The following is a 21,546-nucleotide window of genomic DNA, read 5'->3' on the forward strand; positions in this document are numbered from 1 at the left end:
AGTGATGCCAGCTATGGAATAAACTTTCCGTAATAGTTCAGGATGTTGTGTCGGTACCTTTTTAACCTAGACACAATTAGAACTCAGAACTCAGAGATTCAAACATGAAGTGCTTTATTCAAAGGGAAAAGGGAAGTTCTGGAGAGTTCCGAACAAAGAGAGCTAAACTTAACCAAGAGAACACCAAACCATTTATCTGCTGTGACAGCGCCACCACAGGTGAGAGAAGAACACACAATACATAACATATTCCTCCCCTCTTAAATGGAAGGTCCACATTATTCCTCAACAGGTAAGTTACTTTCAATGCACTCAACTAACCTAGGGGAGAGGTAGACTGCCTCAACCCCTGACTTTACCCTGGGGCTTATTCTGCCCCAGTCTTGTGGGTAAGTCACTAAGCCTACAGATCCAAGCGTCTTGGAGGCCGCCGCTCTCTGACAGGATACCGGCGGTCATCGCTGGCTTCCACAGCAGTAGGCAGTGACACAGGCCTGGATGGAGAAGGTGCCTGTGTCAGTCGAAAGTCAGGAGTTTGCACAGGTGGAACAGTCTCTTTGACTTCCTGTGTTGGGGAAGAGCACTGTGGCAAAGGATGCTGGTTTGCAGTATCATCCGGAAACAGTTCAGGCCAACCAGCCGTTGGAGCCTCTGTGGCTGTCTCTGCTCCTAGCAACAGTTGATCTGTGTGTCTTCTCCAGACGACGTCCTCAGCAGTCTCAACCGTGTAAGACACAGGGCCCGTCTGCGCGATCACCGTAGCAGGAACCCATTTTGGTCCAGTGTTGTAGTTTCGAGCTAGGACGTGCTCTCCCAGATGAAACCATCTATCCTTGGCTCTTTTCTCTCTCTTTTCAACTTGAGCTTGTTGTTGACGATGGACAACCTGCTCTGCCCTTGGAGGTTTGAGTAAGTTAAAACTTGTCCGCAACTGCCTCTTCATCATGAGCGAAGCGGGGGAAGTTTTGGTTGTGGCATGCGGCTCGTTCCTGTAGGACAACAGGAAGCTGTTCAGACATTGGTGGATTGAGCCCTGACCTTGCGATGCCTTCAAGGCGTGCTTCAAAGTTTGCACGAACCTTTCTGCCTGGCCGTTAGTAGAGGGATGATAGGGCGCAGACCTGATGTGTTGGACACCAATCACATGCAGGAAGGTTGCAAACTCCTGTGATACAAATTGTGGACCATTGTCACTTACGAGTTGTTCTGGTGAGCCATAATGGCTGAACATCTCACCAAGTTTCTCAATTGTTTTCTCTGCCGTGGTGGACCTCATCACAGTGACCTCTGGCCACTTGCTACGAGCGTCCACAACCACCATAAACATCTTCTCTTTGAAAGTACCGGTGAAGTCCACATGTACTCGCTGCCACACTTCTGCAGGCCAATCCCAGGGGTGTAGGGTTGCCAGCTGTGGAACATTCCGGACCCTTTGACATGGGGAACATGTTTTGGCTTTCTCCTCAATATTCCCATCGAGACCTGGCCACCAGAAGTAGCTTCTTGGCATTTCCTTCATCCGAACCATCCCACTGTGGCCTGTATGAAGTTGTTGCAGTATAGGTTCCCTCAGAGGTGGCGGAATGATGACACGGCGTCCCCAAAGAAGACAACCTGCCTGGACGGAGAGCTCAATTCTTTTTGAAACGTAAGGTTTCAAACTAAGAGAAACTCCTATAGCTCTCCCTCGAATGACATCGTCCATTACCTCAGACAGGACTGGATCGTTGTGGGTGTACCTTTGCACCTGAACTGCAGTGACAGGTGCTCCCTCCACTTGTCTAAAGTAGAAGATGTCTATCTGACGAGGCTCTGGGGGAGTAACAGGCAAGGGTAGCCTCGAGAGACCGTCTGCGTTGCCGTGCAAGTCTGATTTGCGATATTTGATGTCGTATGTGTGTCCTGACAACAGTAAAGCCCACCTTTGCATCCTGCTTGCAGCGAGAGATGGAATTCCGGTGTGGGGCCCGAAGATTGAAGTCAATGGACGGTGGTCCGTCAGGAGTGTTAACCTTCTCCCAAACAGGTACTGATGAAATTTTCGAATTCCAAAAACGATTCCCAAGGCCTCGCGCTCGATCTGCGCATAGTTACTCTCGGCCTTGTTCAAGGTGCGTGATGCGAAGGCGATAGGTTTCTCTCCACCCGAAGACATGATGTGGGATATGACTGCTCCCACACCATATGGTGATGCATCACATGCTAGCTGCACGGGTAGCTTTGGGTCGAAGTGTGTCAGGACTTCCGATTTCAGCAATGCTTTCTTTGCTTGGGCGAAAGCTTCGTTGCACATTTCAGTCCATTTCCATGTTTTGCCTTGACATAGCAACTGATGTAATGGCTTCAGCAATGTTGCTAAGTCTGGAATAAACTTCCCATAGTAGTTAAGTAGCCCAAGAAATGAACATAACTGGCTCACATTCTGGGGTGCTGGGGCCTCCACGATCGCCTTGACCTTTGACGGCACCTTATGCAGGCCAGTAGCGTCAATCACATGCCCCAGGTACTCAACTGAAGACTGAAAGAATTCACATTTGTCTTTACGAACTCTGAGTCCGTATTCTTTCAATCGTTGTAGTGTCGCATCCAAGTTCAGAAGATGATCCTCCTCATTTGTCCCAGTGACAAGGATGTCATCCAGGTAGCACTGGACTCCTGGCAGTCCACTCAAAATCTGATCCATTGCCCTTTGGAATAGAGCAGGGGCCGACGTAATTCCAAACGGAAGGCGGCAGTACCTGTATAGCCCCTTGTGTGTCACAATTGTCAGCAGCTCCTTTTATTTGCCATCAACATGCATTTGTAGATAAGCCTGGCATATGTCTATTTTGCTGAACTTTTGCCCTCCGGCCAGGCCCGTAAAAAGATCATCAATGAGGGGAAGAGGGTACTGTTCCACAGACAGCACCGGGTTAATAGTCACTTTAAAATCCCCGCAGATTCGAACAGATCCATCCTTTTTCAGGACAGGAACAATGGGTGTGGCCCATTTGCTCACGCTCACAGGCTCCAGGACTCCATTCTCGACTAAGGCCTCCAAGTTAGCCTCAACTTTTGGCCTAATTGCATAGGGTACAGGTCGGGCTTTGTGAAACTTCGGCTTGCTGTCAGGTTTAATGTCCAGTCTCACGCTGATCTTTTTCATGCTCCCAAGTTCCCCATTGAAGAGTTCTGCATGTTTGTATAACACTGCAGTCAGACCTGACTCCCCTTTTGACATCATGCGGACTGCAGGCCAGTCCAGTGTGATTTTCTCTAGCCACGCACGTCCCAGTAGCGATGGGTAATTTCCCTTTACAGCATATAGTGGCAGTTTTGCAGTCTGTCCGTTCAATTTAACTGTCACCTCAATGGCGCCTCTCATGGCCACAGGTTCGCCGGTATACGTCTTTAGCACAATGTTTGTTGGTTGAAGGGTAAGATGCTTTAGCATTTTGTTGTAGACAGTGTCTGAAACAAGGGACACAGCCGCGCCTGTGTCCACCTCCATCCGCACTGATTGTCCCTCTACCAGTGGTGACACCCAGTAGCCATTTGAACCACATGCAACCGTCAGTATGTGCACCTCTTCCTCTTCAGAGGTGTCGCTCCCCTCTGTTTTGCTTGTTCCATCATACTGCACTGAATGAACACTCTTTTTCCTCTCTTGTCCAAATACAGACATTTTGCTTCCATGCTTCCCAGCTCTGTCTGTTCTTTTTTTACCTCTACAGGCGCGTTCAATGTGACCCTTTTTGCCACAATTTCGGCATTCCAGCTCCGTACACCAGCAGTCATTAGCGTGATGGCCCATTTTCCCACAACGGTAACATGTGCCGTTCCGCGCACCTTTAGGTTCAGACGACACCTTGTGAACTCTCCCTGTTGAACTCAACTGGTAAGCCTCCTTTTCCGCCATCTCCATGGAGACACTAACTTCAATGGCCTTTTCAAGAGTAAGGTTGTCCTCAGTAAGAAGGCGCTTATATGTGGCTGCACTTTGCAGACCACACACAAGTCTGTCTCTAATGGTGTCATTCAGCACCTCCTTGAACTGGCAGTGTTCCAACAACCTTTTTAAAGCAGCAATAAACATCATCACTGATTCCCCCTCCTCTTGATTCCGTTTGTGAAATCTAAATCTCTCAGCAATAACCAGAGGTTTTGGTGAAAAATGTGCTCCAAGAATTTCAACTAGTTGCTTATATGTTTTAGTTCCTGGCTTATCTGGCTGCACAAGGCTGCAAAGTAAATTGAATGTCTTTGGCCCCATTACACTCAAAAAGGTAGGCACGACCTTTTCGTTTGCCACCGCATTCGCCAAGACAAAATAGTCAAAACGTTCCGTATAAGCGCTCCATTGCTCCACATTTTCATCAAAATCACCGATGTTTCCTAATATAGTAGCCATCTCACGTTTCAAATTTAAATTTCTGTTTACTCACTGCACCCGTAACGTACGCAGATTCATCCGCTCCTCGTCGCCACTTTGTTGTGTCGGTACCTTTTTTACCTGGACACAATTAGAACTCAGAACTCAGAGATTCAAACATGAAGTGCTTTATTCGAAAGGAAAAGGGAAGTTCTGGAGAGTTCCGAACAAAGAGAGCTAAACTTAACCAAGAGAGCACCCAACCATTTATCTGCTGTGACAGCGCCACCACAGGTGGGAGGAGAACACATAATACATAACACAGGAGACCTAAGAATAACCGCAGCTGGCCGACATTTGTAGGTGCAGGAGCGTCGGCAATGGCTTTCACTTTCGACGGTGCCGTGTGTAGGCCGTCCGCGTCGATGACATGGCCTAGGTACTCCACTGATGGCTTGAAAGATTTGCATTTGTCCTTGCGAATGCGTAAGCCATATTCTTCAAGTCTTCCCAGTGTCTTCGTCAGGTTCTGCAGATGCTCGTTGTCGTCCTTTCCTGTGACATGGATATCGTCGAGATAACATTGTACCCCTGGAATGCCGCTTAAGATCTGGTCCATAGCCCGCTGAAACAATGCTGGTGCTGACGTTATACCAAAGGGTAGGCAGCAGTACCTGTAGAGGCCCTTGTGGGTGGTGATGGTGAGGTACTTCTGTGAGTCCTCTTCTACATGCATCTGCAAGTAGGCTTGGCATAGATCAATCTTGCTAAACTTCTGACTGCCTGCTAGACCCGCGAAAAGATCTTCAATGATGGGGAGGGGGTACTGTTCAGCTGAGAGCACAGGACTCACTGTTACTTAGAAATCTCCACATAAACGAACCGCGCCGTCACTCTTCATCACTGGTACCACGGTCGTGGCCCACTCACTGTGCGAAACCGGCACCAGGACCCCTATTTTGACCAGACGCTCCAGGTCAGCCTCCACCTTTGGTCTAAGGGCATAGGGAACGTTCCTGGCCTTCAGGAATCGTGGCTGGCTGTCAGGCTTCACCTTGAGTTTGACCGTAATCCCCTTCATACTCCCCAATTCTCCGTCAAAGACAGCCGCATGCTTTGTCAACACTGCCGCTAGCCCCGCTTCTTCGACTGACACCGCATTCACTTTTTTCCAATCCAGATGAATTTTCTCCAACCATGGCCTGCCCTTCAGGGATGGATAGTCACCCTTGACCACGTAAACTGGCAGCATCACGGTTTGCCCATTAAGCTCCACCTTGACCTCCGTCTTACCCAGCATTGGGACTGTTTCCCCAGTGTAGGTCGTTAAGATGAGCTTGGCCGGCATCAGTGATAGGTGGTTCAGTTTTTCTTTGAATAGCTTCTCTGAAATCATGGAGACAGCGGCCCCCGTATCCAGCTCCATTTTGACCGGTACTCCCTCTAGTAGTGGAGTGACTCCATAGCCTGATGAGCCTCCATTCACCGTCAACACATGGAGATTCAGCTCCCCATCAGAGTCTGTGTCACTGTCTTCCTGTTCTTGTTTCACCATGTGTAGGTTTTTCTTTTTAGAACGCCAGTTGGATGTGTTTCCTTGTTTGTTTTTGTGCGTCTCTGTGTAGGATTGTTTGCTTTGCCCTTTACACACACGTTCCATGTGTCCTTTCTTTTCACATTTCCAACAGGTCAGCTCTTTACACCAGCAATCAGATGGCTGATGACCTGACCTTCTGTAGTGTATGTAACCTGTACTACCTTAAGAGGATACCTTAAGGTGATGGACTACTTTTTGATGGCTCCTGTACATTGTAGTACCGGTGGTGACCACACCAGTATATAAACCCTGCGGAGCAAAGTGTATCTCAGTTCAGCCCTGACCCTCAATCACTAAAGACCTGTTTAATTACTTCTGTAGTCTGTGTCCTGTTATTCAGCATAACTACATCTGAAAACACAGACTCAACACCTTCCACATCTGTAACACTCTCTGGCGCCCCTTGCATGCTTATCCGGTGTAGCTGCTACCCTGTGCACTCTTGTTGCAGCCCCCAACAGCTGTGCATCTTTAGCTGCTAACTCCATAGACACAGCGAGCTCCACTGCTGATTTAAGCGTCAGTTTGTCAGTCATGAGCAAACGCTTCTGTGTTGCTTCACATCTTAATCCACACACAAACCTATCACGGACAGTGTCATTTAGAGTTTCACCAAACTCACAATGCTCAGTTAGCTTCTTTAGCACTGCAACATATTCGGCTATGGACTCACCCTCCCCTTGGCTTTGTTTGTGAAACCTGAACCTCTCGGCAATCAGCAGCGGCTTGGGTGCGAAATGTGTTTCCAAAACTTCCACAATCTGATCATATGTCTTAGCACCGGGCTTATCCGGGTGCATCAAACTCCGTAACAAGCCAAATGTTTTTGCTCCGATCACACTGAGGAACATCGCCACTTTCACGTCATCTTTAATGCCATTTGCAGTCACGAAAAATCTGAAACGCTCTGTATAAGCACTCCATTGCTCCGTCGTTTCATCAAATGGTCCAAACGCTCCGGTTAGCATAGCCATTTTGTTTTCCTTTTTTTTAATCTTTACAGTCCTTTCCTCCACTTTTTAAAATTTTTTTACAATCCCTTTCCCCCACTTCATTTCACTGTATCATTGCTCGCCCCCTTCTTATTTGTGTAACACACGAACTGCCACCTTTACGAGGCGATTGCATCAGCACTAAACTGCGGGCGCGCCATTAAGAAAAGACAGGAACTTCTTACTTTAAACATCGCCGATTCCAGTACAAAGTGATGCGCAAGTCCGTCATCCTCGTCGCCAGTTTTATTGTGTCTCAAGGGGTTTTATACCTGAAATAAAGAATAGATTTGCCTTCCAAAGCTAGGCTTTATTAATTTTAAAATCTGCAGCACATCTTTCCACATCCAGTCCCAACCAAAGCTGGAAAAGAACTGAATTTAAGGTGGCCACCACACATCATGTGACATCAACTACCAATGAGATTACAGCATATATCCCAAGGCAGTTAACAAACAACCAATCACAATACTTTTACTAAACAAGGAATAATCACCACATTCACCCCTCCTTTTAAAATATACTCCAACCTAAATAACCTTTACAATTTATAATTAATTATTTACAACTAAAACTATGCACAACAAGAGTAAAACTGTTTACATGACACAATACTAAGTGAACAACAACAAATAATAACATTGCACATAAGTATTAAGTATCTCTCAACTAAAACAATATAATGTAATATTTCAACAATTTAAAACATTACTATCAATTTAAAAGTCCATTTTCAATCGGTCGACCGGATATCTTGTTCGTGTCGACCTTCTTAACCTTGGTGAAATTCCTTGCCCTCCCACACCAGAAGGCACAGAAGTATCTTCAGCAGGAAGGCTATCCATATCCCGATTTTCAACGGTTTCCGGATTAGAAATCCCATCAGAAGGTAAACTGGGACGGTCATAAACATCCATCAAGGGCTGACTAATAGAAGTATAATTATCTGCAATCGGATTGGAGACATTCGTAGTATCTGTAACAGCACCCACATTATCTAAATCATGACGATTGTTAATATCCTCAGAAGAGGGCTGGCCACCACAAGGAGCCAAGTCTTTAATTGAAACAGTACTTTCTTTCCCATCTTGGAATCGAATATGAGCATATTGGGAATTTGCCTCCAACAGCTCCACCTCCTCCACTAAAGGATCATATTTTGACAATCTAACATGGCGTCGAAGCAGCACAGGTCCCTGCATAGTAAGCCATGAAGGCACCGAATATCCCGTAGTAGATCTCCGCGGATAGTTAAAGAGCCTTTCATGGGGGGTCACATTAGTAGCCGTTGAAAGCAATGATCTAATGGAATGCAGGGCATCAGGCAGTACCATTTCCCACTGTGTATTCTTAAGGTTCCGGGATGTCAAAGCCAACATAACTGCCTTCCAGATCACCCCATTGTATCATTCGCACTGTCCATTACCCTGGGGATTATACGGGGTAGTTCTACTAGTAGAAATTCCCCGACTCTGAAGGTATTCCTTCAACTGGGAAGACATAAAAGAACTTCCCTGATCCGAATGGATATACGCAGGCATCCCAAAGATGACAAAAAGTTGAGTCAGACATTTGATAACTGTAGCAGCTGATACATCTGCACAAGGAAAAGCAAAAGGGAACCTTGAAAACTCATCCACAACAGTAAAAATATATCGGTTTTGAGTAGTTGAAGGAAGAGGCCCCTTAAAATCGACGCTCAAATGTTCAAAAGGAGAAGTAGCCTTTATAAGATGAGCTCGTTGATGCTTAAAGAAATTCGGTTTACACCGAGCGCAGATAGAACATGATGAAGTCATCCGCTTGACGTCTTCAACTGAAAAGGGCAAATTCTTACTGCGTACGAAGTGTATCATCCTCGTAACCCCAGGATGACATAAGGCATTGTGAAGATTAATAAGCGTATCTCCATGAATCACAGGACAATAAGCCCTCGACAGTGCATCAGCAGCAACATTATCCTTCCCCGGACAATAAACTATGTCAAAATGGTAACATGCCAACTCAATCCTCCATCTCATTATTTTATCATTTTTGATCTTTCCAAAATGATTAACATCAAACATAAAGGACACAGATTTTTGATCAGTTACCAACGTGAAATGTCGCCCCGATAAATAATGTCTCCATTTACGCAATGCTTCTACTATTGCGTATGCCTCTTTCTCTATTGAAGAATGTCTTTTTTCACTATTGTTCAAAGTACGTGAGAAAAAGGCCACAGGTCTTCCATTTTGGTTCAGAGTAGCCCCAATTGCAAAATCAGAAGCATCTGTCTCGATCACAAAAGGAACCTGCTCATCAATAGAATGCACAACTGCTCCTAAAATATCCTTTTTAAAATTCTCAAAACATGTTCTGGCCTCCCATGATAGAGGATATGTCGTAACCCGAATAAGAGGCCAGATCTTCCGTGAAAAATTTGCAATCCAATTAGAATAATAAGAAAACAGTCCAACAACTCATTGCAAAGCCTTAGAATTAGTAGGACAAGGTAAATCAATCAATGGTCGCAGACGTTCTGGATCTGGTTTAATCTTGTTTCCCGAGATAATATACCCCAATAGATTTACCTCAGTAGTCGAAAAGATACATTTCTCTTTATTAAAAGTTAAACCAACTTTTTCCGCAGCCTGAAGGAATCTTTTAAAATTAGAATCATGCTCCACCCTTGATTTGCCACACACTGTGATGTCATCTAAGTATGAAAAGGTGTCAGAGAGGGAGTTATCACTTATAAAAGCATCCATTGCCCGTTGAAAACAAGCAACACCATTAGTAACACCAAATGGTATTCGGCAAAACTGATACAGCTTTCCACCAGCCTCAAAGGCCGTATATGGTTGATCCTTCTTAACAATAGGAATCTGATGATAAGCACTCTTTAAGTCAATAGTGCTAAAAATCTTATACTGAGATACTTTATTGATAAGCTCATCAATCTTAGGCAAAGGGTACACATCTAATTGAGTATACCTATTAATAGTTTGGGAATAGTCTATCACCATTCGTTTCTTGTGTCTCTCGTTAGTCGTGACAACTACCTGTGCTCGCCAAGGCGAACAACTAGGTTCAATGATTCCTTCCAATAAGAGACGTTGAACTTCAGAATTAATAAATTCTCTATCCTGACTACTATATCTTCTTGACTTGGTAGCAATTGGCTTACAATCCGGCATCAAATTGGAAAAAAGTGATAATGGAGAAATGGATAAAGAGGTTAATCCACAAATAGATAAAGGTGGCTTAGTCCCTCCAAATGAAAGACTAAGAGACTCGTGTAACTGAAGCACATCATGTCCAATCAAAATATCCACACAGAGATTAGGCAAAACAGATAGGCGTATATCAGTATACGTATTACCTAGAAGAATCATTTTCACAATGCAACAACCAGCTATTTGTGAAGTAAGGGTCGTCTGAGCCATACACACCTGATACGTAACAGGCAAAATTTTCAAATGCTTCTTCTTCGCAAACTGAAGACTTATAAAACTCTCAGTACTGCCCGTATCTATAAGGGCCTTCACTTCCAACCCATTAACTTGAGCCGTAACTATAGCTTTGTTTAGGCCATGACCAAATGCAGCAGAAATTGATGCAATAAATGCCCTATCTAAAGGCTGAATAGTCACAGAGGAGGAGATGGTAGAGGAGGGCCCTCCCACACCAGGAGAGGAGGAGGTAATTGAACCTGATGATTTGCACACGCGTGCATAATGACCTCTCTTGCCGCATTTACTACACACAGCCTCCCGAGCAGGACACTTCAGACGAGGGTGCCGGATATTCCCACAAAAATAACACTTCTGAATCCTAGAGGCAACAGCCGCTGAAGTAGAAACTGTTTCAGAGTCTAGTAAACCACTCCCATTAAGTCCACATAATTCCTTTTCATCCGAAACTGCCGAAACCATAGTCGCAGGCCGATTATAAAGAGCATAAGAATCCGAACTTCTCTGAGCCACATCCAATGTAGAAGCTTGCTCAAAAGCACTTTTAAGATCCAAAGTCTTATTTTCTAACAACCGCTGATGAATTGATCTAGACAGTAATCCATTAATAAAAGCATCCCGTACCGATTCTTCCTTATATTCTTCAGCCGTCACGGCCTTATAATTACAGTTAACACTAAGGCACCGAAGTGCTTGTAAATAAGTATCCAAAGATTCTCCCACCTGCTGCCTATGGGCAGATAGAAGGTGACGTGCAAATACCTCATTCTTTGGTTTAACAAAAATCTTTTCCAATGTAGAAATAGCCACTTCATAAGTTTTACAGTCCAAAATATATTTATATACATCCGGAGCAATGTAGTTGATCAGCATATTCAGCTTATTTAGAGACTCTTGATCCAACACGCCCAAAAAGTTTTTAAATGTACAATACCAATGTTTCCATTTATCATCCACTCCAGCAGAATTGGGGTCAGCCTTGAATCGTTCTGGTTGAAGATATCGCTCCATTCTAACATAAAGTTAATAAATTGAAATAAAGAATAGATTTACCTTCCAAAGCTAGGCTTTATTAATTTTAAAATCTGCAGCACATCTTTCCACATCCAGTCCCAACCAAAGCTGGAAAAGAACTGAATTTAAGGTGGCCACCACACATCATGTGACATCAACTACCAATGAGATTACAGCATATATCCCAAGGCAGTTAACAAACAACCAATCACAATACTTTTACTAAACAAGGAATAATCACCACATTCACCCCTCCTTTTAAAATATACTCCAACCTAAATAACCTTTACAATTTATAATTAATTATTTACAACTAAAACTATGCACAACAAGAGTAAAACTGTTTACATGACACAATACTAAGTGAACAACAACAAATAATAACATTGCACATAAGTATTAAGTATCTCTCAACTAAAACAATATAATGTAATATTTCAACAATTTAAAACATTACTATCAATTTAAAAGTCCATTTTCAATCGGTCGACCGGATATCTTGTTCGTGTCGACCTTCTTAACCTTGGTGAAATTCCTTGCCCTCCCACACCAGAAGGCACAGAAGTATCTTCAGCAGGAAGGCTATCCATATCCCGATTTTCAACGGTTTCCGGATTAGAAATCCCATCAGAAGGTAAACTGGGACGGTCATAAACATCCATCAAGGGCTGACTAATAGAAGTATAATTATCTGCAATCGGATTGGAGACATTCGTAGTATCTGTAACAGCACCCACATTATCTAAATCATGACGATTGTTAATATCCTCAGAAGAGGGCTGGCCACCACAAGGAGCCAAGTCTTTAATTGAAACAGTACTTTCTTTCCCATCTTGGAATCGAATATGAGCATATTGGGAATTTGCCTCCAACAGCTCCACCTCCTCCACTAAAGGATCATATTTTGACAATCTAACATGGCGTCGAAGCAGCACAGGTCCCTGCATAGTAAGCCATGAAGGCACCGAATATCCCGTAGTAGATCTCCGCGGATAGTTAAAGAGCCTTTCATGGGGGGTCACATTAGTAGCCGTTGAAAGCAATGATCTAATGGAATGCAGGGCATCAGGCAGTACCATTTCCCACTGTGTATTCTTAAGGTTCCGGGATGTCAAAGCCAACATAACTGCCTTCCAGATCACCCCATTGTATCATTCGCACTGTCCATTACCCTGGGGATTATACGGGGTAGTTCTACTAGTAGAAATTCCCCGACTCTGAAGGTATTCCTTCAACTGGGGAGACATAAAAGAACTTCCCTGATCCGAATGGATATACGCAGGCATCCCAAAGATGACAAAAAGTTGAGTCAGACATTTGATAACTGTAGCAGCTGATACATCTGCACAAGGAAAAGCAAAAGGGAACCTTGAAAACTCATCCACAACAGTAAAAATATATCGGTTTTGAGTAGTTGAAGGAAGAGGCCCCTTAAAATCGACGCTCAAATGTTCAAAAGGAGAAGTAGCCTTTATAAGATGAGCTCGTTGATGCTTAAAGAAATTCGGTTTACACCGAGCGCAGATAGAACATGATGAAGTCATCCGCTTGACGTCTTCAACTGAAAAGGGCAAATTCTTACTGCGTACGAAGTGTATCATCCTCGTAACCCCAGGATGACATAAGGCATTGTGAAGATTAATAAGCGTATCTCCATGAATCACAGGACAATAAGCCCTCGACAGTGCATCAGCAGCAACATTATCCTTCCCCGGACAATAAACTATGTCAAAATGGTAACATGCCAACTCAATCCTCCATCTCATTATTTTATCATTTTTGATCTTTCCAAAATGATTAACATCAAACATAAAGGACACAGATTTTTGATCAGTTACCAACGTGAAATGTCGCCCCGATAAATAATGTCTCCATTTACGCAATGCTTCTACTATTGCGTATGCCTCTTTCTCTATTGAAGAATGTCTTTTTTCACTATTGTTCAAAGTACGTGAGAAAAAGGCCACAGGTCTTCCATTTTGGTTCAGAGTAGCCCCAATTGCAAAATCAGAAGCATCTGTCTCGATCACAAAAGGAACCTGCTCATCAATAGAATGCACAACTGCTCCTAAAATATCCTTTTTAAAATTCTCAAAACATGTTCTGGCCTCCCATGATAGAGGATATGTCGTAACCCGAATAAGAGGCCAGATCTTCCGTGAAAAATTTGCAATCCAATTAGAATAATAAGAAAACAGTCCAACAACTCATTGCAAAGCCTTAGAATTAGTAGGACAAGGTAAATCAATCAATGGTCGCAGACGTTCTGGATCTGGTTTAATCTTGTTTCCCGAGATAATATACCCCAATAGATTTACCTCAGTAGTCGAAAAGATACATTTCTCTTTATTAAAAGTTAAACCAACTTTTTCCGCAGCCTGAAGGAATCTTTTAAAATTAGAATCATGCTCCACCCTTGATTTGCCACACACTGTGATGTCATCTAAGTATGAAAAGGTGTCAGAGAGGGAGTTATCACTTATAAAAGCATCCATTGCCCGTTGAAAACAAGCAACACCATTAGTAACACCAAATGGTATTCGGCAAAACTGATACAGCTTTCCACCAGCCTCAAAGGCCGTATATGGTTGATCCTTCTTAACAATAGGAATCTGATGATAAGCACTCTTTAAGTCAATAGTGCTAAAAATCTTATACTGAGATACTTTATTGATAAGCTCATCAATCTTAGGCAAAGGGTACACATCTAATTGAGTATACCTATTAATAGTTTGGGAATAGTCTATCACCATTCGTTTCTTGTGTCTCTCGTTAGTCGTGACAACTACCTGTGCTCGCCAAGGCGAACAACTAGGTTCAATGATTCCTTCCAATAAGAGACGTTGAACTTCAGAATTAATAAATTCTCTATCCTGACTACTATATCTTCTTGACTTGGTAGCAATTGGCTTACAATCCGGCATCAAATTGGAAAAAAGTGATAATGGAGAAATGGATAAAGAGGTTAATCCACAAATAGATAAAGGTGGCTTAGTCCCTCCAAATGAAAGACTAAGAGACTCGTGTAACTGAAGCACATCATGTCCAATCAAAATATCCACACAGAGATTAGGCAAAACAGATAGGCGTATATCAGTATACGTATTACCTAGAAGAATCATTTTCACAATGCAACAACCAGCTATTTGTGAAGTAAGGGTCGTCTGAGCCATACACACCTGATACGTAACAGGCAAAATTTTCAAATGCTTCTTCTTCGCAAACTGAAGACTTATAAAACTCTCAGTACTGCCCGTATCTATAAGGGCCTTCACTTCCAACCCATTAACTTGAGCCGTAACTATAGCTTTGTTTAGGCCATGACCAAATGCAGCAGAAATTGATGCAATAAATGCCCTATCTAAAGGCTGAATAGTCACAGAGGAGGAGATGGTAGAGGAGGGCCCTCCCACACCAGGAGAGGAGGAGGTAATTGAACCTGATGATTTGCACACGCGTGCATAATGACCTCTCTTGCCGCATTTACTACACACAGCCTCCCGAGCAGGACACTTCAGACGAGGGTGCCGGATATTCCCACAAAAATAACACTTCTGAATCCTAGAGGCAACAGCCGCTGAAGTAGAAACTGTTTCAGAGTCTAGTAAACCACTCCCATTAAGTCCACATAATTCCTTTTCATCCGAAACTGCCGAAACCATAGTCGCAGGCCGATTATAAAGAGCATAAGAATCCGAACTTCTCTGAGCCACATCCAATGTAGAAGCTTGCTCAAAAGCACTTTTAAGATCCAAAGTCTTATTTTCTAACAACCGCTGATGAATTGATCTAGACAGTAATCCATTAATAAAAGCATCCCGTACCGATTCTTCCTTATATTCTTCAGCCGTCACGGCCTTATAATTACAGTTAACACTAAGGCACCGAAGTGCTTGTAAATAAGTATCCAAAGATTCTCCCACCTGCTGCCTATGGGCAGATAGAAGGTGACGTGCAAATACCTCATTCTTTGGTTTAACAAAAATCTTTTCCAATGTAGAAATAGCCACTTCATAAGTTTTACAGTCCAAAATATATTTATATACATCCGGAGCAATGTAGTTGATCAGCATATTCAGCTTATTTAGAGACTCTTGATCCAACACGCCCAAAAAGTTTTTAAATGTACAATACCAATGTTTCCATTTATCATCCACTCCAGCAGAATTGGGGTCAGCCTTGAATCGTTCTGGTTGAAGATATCGCTCCATTCTAACATAAAGTTAATAAATTGAAATAAAGAATAGATTTACCTTCCAAAGCTAGGCTTTATTAATTTTAAAATCTGCAGCACATCTTTCCACATCCAGTCCCAACCAAAGCTGGAAAAGAACTGAATTTAAGGTGGCCACCACACATCATGTGACATCAACTACCAATGAGATTACAGCATATATCCCAAGGCAGTTAACAAACAACCAATCACAATACTTTTACTAAACAAGGAATAATCACCACAATACCCTTACCTATATAACAATTAAGAAGGACTCCGGGGTGGAGAGTTTAGTTAACGGCCATTTTATTTACAATGTGCTTCTTCACTCAATGCACTACATTTCCCATAGTGCATTGCAAATCACCACTACGGTATCCCATGTGGGACAATTCTAATACACATTCAAAATACAAAACAAATTCAAATTCACAGACTGCCATGGTGGGAATTGAGTTCACTGAATTATTAGTCCAGTAATATAATCACTTTGCTACCGTACCTGTTTACCAGTATCAGGTAGGACAATTCCACTCAGTCTGGAAACAGAGGCACTAATACTTACTCTTTTGATTTTTTTTCAAGCAGCCCCACAAGACAGGGCCTCTGTGGCCAATCTCCAGGAAGAGAACTGCATGCTGCAGGAGGAACTGTCCCGTATGGAGGACCTGTTGGCACAGAGCCATGCCGAGCGCGATGAACTAGCCATCAAGTTCCGTGCTGTCAGTGAGCGGGTAAGGACAGATACATTCCTCAGGTGAAGCCCGTGGATTTGAATCATAAATGTTGCATCTTTTAAGAATTGACTTCACCAGTTTGAATGAGCTGATTGGAGCCAGCGTTCAACAAATGAAAGCTATAATATACACTCTGTACTACCTTCCCGTGACAACTGCAGTCAAACGATTTTGATGACTCGTTAAATGTAAATGATTGAAGTGCTGTACCTGGCGTACTGGGTATTATACCTGCTGCAGTGGGTGCTGTAACTGAAGCAGTGGGTATCATTCCTGCTGTAGTGGGTGTCATTCCTGCTGCAGTGGGCATCATTCCTGCTGTAGTGGGTGTCATTCCTGCTGTAGTGGGTGTCATTCTTGCTGCAGTGGGTGTCATTTTTGCTGTAGTGGGTGGCATTCTTGCTGCATTGGGTGTCATTCCTGCTGCAGTGGGTGTCATTCTTGCTGCAGTGGGTGTCATTCCTGCTGAAGTGGATGTCAATCTTGCTACAGTGGGTGTCATTCTTGCTGCAGTGGGTGTCATTCTTGCTGCAGTGGGTGTCATTGCTGCTGCAGTGGGTGTCATTCTTGCTGCAGTGGGTGTCATTCCTGCTGTAATGTGTGTCATTCTTCCTGTAGTGGGTGTCAGTCTTGCTGCAGTGGGTGCCATTCTTGCTGTAGTGGGAGTCAGTTTTGCTGCAGTGGGTGTCATTCTTGCTGTTGTGGGTATCATGCTTGCTGTAGTGGGTGTCATTCCTGCTGTAGCGTTTGTCATTCTTGCTGCAGTGGGTGACATTTCTGCTGTGGTGGGTGTCATTCCTGCTGCAGTGGGCATCAAGCCTGCTGTAGTGGGTGTCAATCCTGCTGCAGTGGGTGTCATCCCTGCTGTAGTGGGTGTCATTCTTGCTGTAGTGGGTGTCAGTCTTGCTGCAGTGGGTGTCATTCCTGCTGTAATGATTCTAATTCTTGCTGTAGTGGGTGTCAATCCTGCTGCAGTGGGTGTCATCCCTGCTGTAGTGGGTGTCAATCCTGCTGCAGTGGGTGTCATCCCTGCTGTAGTGGGTGTCATTCTTGATGTAGTGGGTGTCAGTCTTGCTGCAGTGGGTGTCATTCCTGCTGTAATGATTCTAATTCTTGCTGTAGTGGGTGTCATTCTTGCTGCAGTGGGTGTCATTCCTGCTGCAGTGGGCATCATGCTTGCTGTAATGGGTGTCATTCCTGCTGCAGTGGGTGCCATTCCTGGTGTAGTGGGTATCATTCTTGCTGCAGTGGGTGTCATTCCTGCTGTAGCGGGAGTCATTCTTGCCAAAGTTGGTGTCATTCTTGATGTAGTGGGTGTCATTCTTGCTGTAGTGGGTGTCATTCTTGCTGTAGTGGGTGTCATTTTTGCTGTAGTGGGTGTCATTCTTCATGTAGTGTGTGTCATTCTTGCTGTAGTGGGTGTCATTCTTGCTGTAGTGGTTGTCATTCTTGCTGTAGTGGGTGTCATTCTTGCTGCAGTGGGTGTCATTCATGCTTTAGTGGGTTTCATTCCTGCTGCAGTGGGTGTCATTCCTGCTGCAGTGGGTGTCATTCCTGCTGTAGTGGGTGTCATTCTTGCTGCATTGGGTGTCATTCCTGCTGCAGTGGGAGTCATTCCTGCTGTAGTGGGTGTCATTCCTGCTGTAGTGGGTGTCATTCTTGCTGCATTGGGTGTCATTCTTGCTGCAGTGGGTGTCATTCTTGCTGTAGTGGGTTTCATTCTTGCTGTAATGGGTGTCATTCTTGCTGCATTGGGTGTCATTCCTGGTGCAGTGGGTGTCATCCTTGCTGTAGTGGGTGTCATTCTTGTTGCATTTGGTGTCATTCTTGTTCTGGTGGATATAAATCTTGCTGTAGTGGGTGTCATTCTTGCTCCAGTGAGTGTCACTCCTGCTGTAGTGGGTGCCATACATGCTGCAGTGGGAGTCAATCCTGCTGTAGTGGGTGTCATTGTTGCTGTAGTGGGTGTCATTCTTGCTGTTGTGGTTGTCATTCTTGCTGTAGTGGGTGTCATTCTTGCTGCAGTGGGTGTCATTCATGCTTTAGTGGGTTTCATTCCTGCTGCAGTGGGTGTCAATCCTGCTGCAGTGGGTGTCATTCTTGCTGTAGTGGGTGTCATTCTGGCTGCATTGGGTGTCATTCTTGCTGTAGTGGGTGTCATTCTTGCTGCAGTGGGAGTAATTCCTGCTGTAGTGGGTGTCATTCTTGCTGTAGTGGGTGTCATTCCTGCTGCAGTGTGTGTCATTCTTGCTGCAGTGGGTGTCATTCTTGCTGCAGTGTGTGTCATTCCTGCTGTAGTGGGTGTCATTCTAGCTGTAGTGGGTGTCATTCTGGCTGCATTGGGTGTCATTCTTGCTGTAGTGGGTGTCATTCTTGCTGTAGTGTGTCATTCTTGCTGCAGTGAGTGTCATTCCTGCTGTAGTGGGTGTCATTCTAGCTGCATTGGGTGTCATTTTTGCTGCAGTGTGTGTCATTCTTGATGCAGTGGGTGTCATTCTTGATGTAGTGGTGTCATTCTTGCTGTCGTAGGTGTCATTCTTGCTGTAGTAGATGTGATTCTTGATGTAGTGTGTGTCATTCTTGCTGTAGTGAGTATCATTCTTGACGTAGAGGGTGTCATTCATGCTGCAGTGGGTGTCATTCTTGCTGCAGTGGGTGTCATTCTTGCTGCAGTGGGTGTCATTCCTGCTGCAGTGGGTATCATTCTTGCTGCAGTGGGTGTCATTCTTGCTGTAGTGGGTGTCATTCTTGCTGCAGTGGGTGTCATTCCTGCTGTAGTGGGTGTCATTCTTGCTGCATTGGGTGTCATTCTTGCTGCAGTGGGTGTCATTCTTGCTGTAGTGGGTTTCAATCTTGTTGTTGTGGGCGTCATTCTTGCTGCAGTGGGTGTCATTCGTGCTGCAGTGGGTGTCATTCTTGCTGTAGTGGGTGTCATTCTTGCTGCATTGGGTGTCATTCTTGTTCTAGTGGGTGTCATTCCTGCTGTAGTGGGTGTCATTCTTGCTGCATTGGGTGTCATTCTTGCTGCAGTGGGTGTCATTCTTGCTGTAGTGGGTTTCAATCTTGTTGTTGTGGGCGTCATTCTTGCTGCAGTGGGTGTCATTCGTGCTGCAGTGGGTGTCATTCTTGCTGTAGTGGGTGTCATTCTTGCTGCATTGGGTGTCATTCTTGTTCTAGTGGGTGTCATTCCTGCTGTAGTGGGTGTCATTCTTGCTACAGTGGGTGTCATTCTTGCTGCAGTGGGTGTAATTCCTGCTGTAGTGGGTATCATTCTTGCGGTAATGATTGTCATTCTTGCTGCAGTGGGTGTCATTCCTGCTTGTAAGGGGTTTTTGCTAGGTCTCTCTCTCTGGCGAGACATCTCTCTTTTGCACAGTAATTTACCGAGTGGTTCGACCCACCCACCCCTTAGGTTCTGCACACCGGACTTTGAGGCAGGATCTACAATGCAGAGAATACTCTGTAGACCAAGTTTAATGAAACGAAGTGAAATTTTATTGCATAAACGAAAAATTGAATGTAAGCCAATAAGGTACATGGGAGGGGAAAACAAATAATACAGTACTAACCAATATGTCCACAGACATATTATACTTTACAAGGTTCATCATGAAATAGGGAAACACACGGAACATCGAGGGACAACAACTCATTGTTAATTATCCCCTAAAATGCCCAACCCCTAAATCTAGCTAGATTAGATTATGAGGGGCCAGAAACATGCTCACCAGTCCCAGTTAGAAAATAAAGGTTTTTGAAGTCGGCGTTTTGGTCCTCTTAGGCGTCCTGTCTCCACGTGGTCAGCGGAATGCAGCGGGCTGTGACACACTCTTTTCTCCCTCGAAGTAATGGACACGGACAGGCTGGATGTTAGTAGACCTGGACGTCAGCGTGGAGAGAGCCCAACTGTTTGACCATTTTCATAAGGTCTCTTCTTGGAGTGTCGCCATCTTTTTGTCTCGTCAATGGCCTGGGGTTTGTTGATGATCTCCCGATAGCTACCCAGGGTCTGGACGCTGACTCAACCTGAACCACCAATGGCTACTCTGAGTCTTCAACACGTCTCCGATCCCAATCGTCTGCCGAATCGTCTTCTTCTTCCGAGTCTGAACGGCCTCTCTACCGAACCCGAACTCCTAACCGAACTGCACCTTCTTCGGACCCCCGAACGATCTCTCGAAAATTATCTCTACAATGCTCCTTCTCGATCAACTCTCTCGATCATCTCCCGATAGCTACCCCGGGTCTCCAGTTATACTTCTCATCGAGGCCCTTATCTCCCACTATATCAAGGTTAGTCTTTGTTTAATTTTTGGCGGGCTTGTAGCACAGAGGGGTAGTTATTGTGTTTAAAGTACTTTCGGGATGGCCGGTAACTGCCATCTCTGGTCTGGAATGACCTTGTATTGTCTTTAATGGGTCTTGATGTCCCCCTTTGAACTTGAGGCTGTTTCCCTTTGTCTGGGTAAACATTTTGATGGCCTTTATCTACAGGCCGATCTGATTGGATCTGCATCCAATCCATATGTATGGGGTTCTGTCTGGTTTCGCATTCTCCGAAATTGCATTCCAGAACTTACTGTGGGCTAAATCCACAAAAGCTGTCTGTGGACTGCAGGAACCATTTTAAAATGTCCCACAATGCTGGTCACGGGGTCTGGCGGCCATTTTGTGTGCCCCTTTTTTCTGGGCTTCTTTTAAAACAGTCTTAAATAAAATTAAGGCCTTTTCTGCCAATAGACCCTTATAAGACAATGTTCAATTTTGCGAATCCTACAGTCCCCCTGATGATACTATAACTTGCTTGAAGTATCATAACTCTGGGTGAGCAAAATTTTCTGACTCTCCATAATCAAACCATCCCCTGTATTTACCTATCTATGACCCCACGACGCATGCATTTGCCATTTCAGAAAACCCACAGTGTACATTAAGCATCTATAGATGGCAATGCATTGGAGTTAAAATCTGACACACATATTTCCAGGCGTGGAGGGGGGCCTAATATCCCTACACCACCTGGTTCATACATATTGGCCTAGAAATTGAGTTGGCGCCGCGCCAGGGCTTTAGCGCTGGAAATTTAGCGCCGGCGCTAAGTCCCCCTGCGCGCGCCAAAAATTCAGTAGCGCCGCGCCCAGACGGCTGCCGGCGCTACTGGCGGGCGTGAGCGCCTCCCAATGG

At 44.5% G+C, this 21,546-nt stretch overlaps 1 protein-coding gene across 1 annotated transcript in view; it reads left to right on the forward strand.

Moving 5' to 3' along the window:
• The window catches only part of LOC147116043 (ciliary rootlet coiled-coil protein 2-like), a 76,577-nt gene extending 60,191 nt beyond the window's left edge, over positions 1-16,386 (forward strand). The window contains exon 3 of the mRNA XM_085991996.1: positions 16,214-16,386. Within this exon, the coding sequence (XP_085848122.1) occupies positions 16,214-16,386 (173 nt within the window). The remainder of the gene's footprint in view (positions 1-16,213) is intronic.
• The last annotated feature ends 5,160 nt before the right edge of the window (positions 16,387-21,546 follow it).

The sequence above is a fragment of the Somniosus microcephalus genome, chromosome 6, assembly GCF_052327205.1.
Source record: "Somniosus microcephalus isolate GS21.2 chromosome 6, FLI_Smic_1.0, whole genome shotgun sequence".
Taxonomy (NCBI): Eukaryota; Metazoa; Chordata; class Chondrichthyes; order Squaliformes; family Somniosidae; genus Somniosus; species Somniosus microcephalus.